Source organism: Mus caroli, chromosome 4 (assembly GCF_900094665.2).
Source record: "Mus caroli chromosome 4, CAROLI_EIJ_v1.1, whole genome shotgun sequence".
NCBI lineage: Eukaryota > Metazoa > Chordata > Mammalia > Rodentia > Muridae > Mus > Mus caroli.
This window is the reverse complement of record NC_034573.1, coordinates 125,935,206-125,939,291: the sequence shown is the minus strand read 5'-3', so window position 1 is coordinate 125,939,291 and position 4,086 is coordinate 125,935,206. Positions and strand designations below refer to the sequence as shown.

At 49.3% G+C, this 4,086-nt stretch overlaps 1 protein-coding gene across 2 annotated transcripts in view; it reads right to left on the bottom strand.

Moving 5' to 3' along the window:
- Positions 1 to 4,086, bottom strand: part of Tcea3 (transcription elongation factor A3) — a 28,649-nt gene that overhangs the window by 5,886 nt on the left and 18,677 nt on the right. For both annotated transcript variants that reach the window (XM_029476729.1, XM_021160969.2), the window contains exon 8: positions 1,717 to 1,871. In XM_029476729.1, coding sequence (XP_029332589.1) covers positions 1,717 to 1,871 — 155 coding nt within the window. The remainder of the gene's footprint in view (positions 1 to 1,716; positions 1,872 to 4,086) is intronic.

The following is a 4,086-nucleotide window of genomic DNA, read 5'->3' as shown; positions in this document are numbered from 1 at the left end:
AGAGGAGAAGAGAAGAGAAGAGAAGAGAAGAGAAGAGAAGAGAAGAGAAGAGAAGAGAAGAGAAGAGAAGAGAAGAGAAGAGAAGAGAAGAGAAGAAGAGAAGAGAAAGAACCTCAGTCAGGTAGGTATAGATACATATGTGACATATGCCTATAATCCCAGCACATGGGAGGCAGAGGGGCAGGAAGATCTCTTTGAGTTCAAGACCAACCTGGTCTACATAGAAAATTCTACGTCTGCTAGAACTATATAGTGAGACCCTAACTCAAAACAAATAAACAACCACCACAAAACCCAGACCCTCTAAATTGAGTGCAATGGGGCCATCAAGATGGCACCACGGGTGAAGGTGTTTGCCACCATGACCTAAGTTTGATCTGCGTTGTCACATAGGAGAGAACTGACTCCTGCAAGTTGCCCTCTGACCTTCCCACGTGCCTCGTGCTCCCTCCACAAAGAAGCAAAGGTAACTGAGCAGCAGCGTGATGGCGGTGATATGTGGTCCATTCCCGGGAGTCAGGGTCCCGCTCTCTAGAGTGCTTGGGGCGAGCAGCGAGCTCTCTTCTCAGAACTGCACATCCCTGAACTGTGACACCATTCTGTACTGCTCCATGCAGCATGTGTGTGCCATTCAGACACACACTCATTAACTATCCACCACGCACAGTAATTATATATCCCATGGTACACTAACCACACACTAACCACACGCTAACTCCACACCATACACTAACCACCCACTAACTCCACACCACATGCTAACCACACACCACACACAAACCACACTCATTAATCACAGACTGCATACTAAACACCCCATATACACAGTGACCACACACTAACCACAGACCACACACCACATATCACACACTAAACACATCACACACACATTACCCACACACCACATAAATACCAACTTCATACTATATACTGACAACACTCTAGCACAGTCCCCACACTACACTGAGCATACACATACACACACATAACCACACATTCATGTTAATCACATACTACCTACTCATGCACATCTACCACACTTGCAGTAACTTCACATCATACGCACATCACATTATCACATACATGAACACTCCACAGATCACCCACACCATACAAAGCTGTCTATATTACATCCACACACAAAAGTTCTCTCTGTGCACACATACCACATACACTCTGCATACCGCATATCCCATACACATCCCATACACATCCCTGATGCTCATTCTGTACATCATGCACAGACTTCCCCACACTCTGGACCAGTAAAACACCCTGAATCCCATTCAGTCTTTAGGGGTTTGACACATTTTTCTCTCCCCTTCTCTGGGTCTCTTCATTTCTCCAACATCTGAGGACTGACAGGGAGTCCCCTGGTAGCTCTGGAAGCGCACCACATCTGAAGATGTGTCAAAGATCTTTCCAAGATGTGGTGTTTGAAATAAGTAGATCAAATAGCTATCTGCCCAACGAAGGTCTCCATGGCCCTTTATATATCTGCACTTGTGAGGGATGAACTGGGTCTCTGGAAAGAGTGCTTAAATCATGTCTCCAGAGTCACACCCATTGCTCTCAGAGCAGGGCAGCACGAGTCCCAGCCCTCCCTCAGCCCCTCCCCATGTCCACCCCCCCACCCCCGGCCAGCACTGTGCTGCCCAGGCCCACCCTCCACCCTCCCCTCTCGCCCAGCCCCCAATGCCCTCAGAGCCTCCTCACCTCCGCTGTCATCTTGGCAATGAGCTCTGGGGAAATGGCCCCACTGAGCACATTCCGCCTCAGGCCTGGGTTCCTGGGGTCCTTCAGGTTGCTGATGCGGCTGCGCACACGGTTCCGGTACTTCATGTCTGTGCTCTTGAGTTCTTGATAGATATGTGTCTGGGTCAAGGGCCACCTTACCATCCTTGGAGGAGCATGGGGAGTAGGAGCCTGCTATGGGGGTCAGGAGACATCTCTGTGACCTCTGCTCAGTGGGCATCTAGTTTGAGCCCTGGGGTCAGCCAAGTATCAGAGACAGGAACGGCCTCCAAGAAGAGGCCAGACTGCACAACAAGCACTGAGGTATCAGGGACTCAGGATAGGCATGCTGGTCTGTGGGAGTCTCTCGCTGCAGTTCAGGTGAGTCACCTGCTTCTGTGCTTCAGTCCCTTTCTTTTTTTTTTGTTTTTTTTTTGTTTTTTTTTGTTTTTCGAGACAGGGTTTCTCTGTGTAGTCCTGGCTGTCCTGGAACTCACTCTGTAGACCAGGCTGGCCTCGAACTCAGAAATCCGCCTGCCTCTGCCTCCCGAGTGCTGGGATTAAAGGCGTGCGCCACCACGCCCGGCTCAGTCCCTTTCTTTAAAGCACACACACCACCACCACCATCATCAACAACAACAACAACAACATAAACTGGGATTGTTAGAAGGCATAAGTGTGTCATCACACACCCGGAACCAGTATGGGGTATGCAACATGTCAAGTGTTCACATTCAAGACTGCTAAGATGAGAAAAATGATACAGGAAACCTCTAGTTTGGAAGGACCCCAGAATTGGAGACCAACTGTCAAAGGCAACGGTCAAGAGCCATGGGCTTCAGGTTCTGAGAAGTGCAAAAGCAAACCATTAGCTTTGGGAGTGGCACATGCCCTTTGACCTCAGCATTCAGGAGGCAGAGGCAGGCAGATGGATCTCTCTAAGTACGAGGCCAGCCTGGTCTACAGAGCTACAGTTCTGGAGAACAGCCAAGGCTACCAAGACCTTGCCTCAGAAAACCAGAAAGCAAAACGAACTAAATTACAAAATCCAGTGGTAAGTCCTGTCCTCCCCACCACCTCTGATTTCTCCTGTAGCCCAGGGTAACCAAGAATTCTCTATGTAAGTAAGGATGACCTTGAACTTGATTCTCTCACATTCACTTCCTGAGAGCTAGAATTATAGGCACGCATTCTACCAACCAAGCGACATCACCAGCCTCTCCCAAGGCGTCTGCTCAGCCATCTCCCTACTTCTTAGGCACAGCCCTTCATCCCGGGGATCCACTCTGGCGATGGCTGACCAGTTACTTCTCCCACAAGTAGATGAGGAAGCAAGGCTTAGAAAGGGGCCAGGTCCTTGCTCAGGCGGAGAGGGCAGAGTCCTAGTAGGGCCAGAGCTGCACATCAGGTCTCCTCTTAGCAGCAGTGCTCTGCCACTCACAGGCAGGAAGTCACCCCTGACCACAGACCACAGTTCTGATGAAGCCCAGATCCTCTCCGTGCCCATCTCAGGACCCTGGTCAGGGCTGGGGAGATCAGCCTCGTTTTCTTGATCTCTTGAGCCAAGCAAAGGCAGAAAGTCAAAGCCATTGCTGGGGAAAAACACAGGTAGGAGTGATCAGGGCAATGCGCAGAGGAGAACAGAGCAGAGCAGAGCAGAGCAGAGCAGAGCAGAGCAGAGCAGAGCAGAGAAGAGCAGAGCAGCGCAGAGCAGCGCAGAGCAGCCCTGGCTTTCAGGGACTGGTGGGAAGGAGGTGGAGACTTGACATTTGTCCTATTTTTTGTTTTAATGTCATCTATACAATCCGAGTGTAAAATAGACATATGCCTTTAATTCCAGCACTTGGGAGGCAGAGGCAGCAGATCTCCAAGTTCAAGGCCAGCTTGGTCTATAGAGTGAGTTCAGAGACAACCAGGGCTACACAGAGAAACCTAGTGACAAAAGACCAATGCCCAGGGGCTGAAGAGATGGCTCAGCAGGTAAGAGCACTGACTTCTCTTCCAGAGGTCCTGAGTTTAATTTCCAGGTGGCTTACAACCATCTATAATGGGATCTGTTGCCCTCTTTTGGCATGTCTGAAGACAGCAACAGTGTACTCACATACATAAAGTAAACAAATCTTACAATCTCATCTTAGCAGTCTTGAGTGTGGACCACTTGACATGTTCCATATCCCATGCTGGTTCCTGGTGTGTGATGGCACACTTACGCTTTCTAACAATCTCAGTTTATTTATTTATTTATTTATTTATTTATTTTGGTTTTTTGAGACAGGGTTTCTCTGTGTAGCCCTGGCTGTCCTGGAACTCACTTTGTAGACCAGGCTGGCCTCGAACTCAGAAATCCGCCTG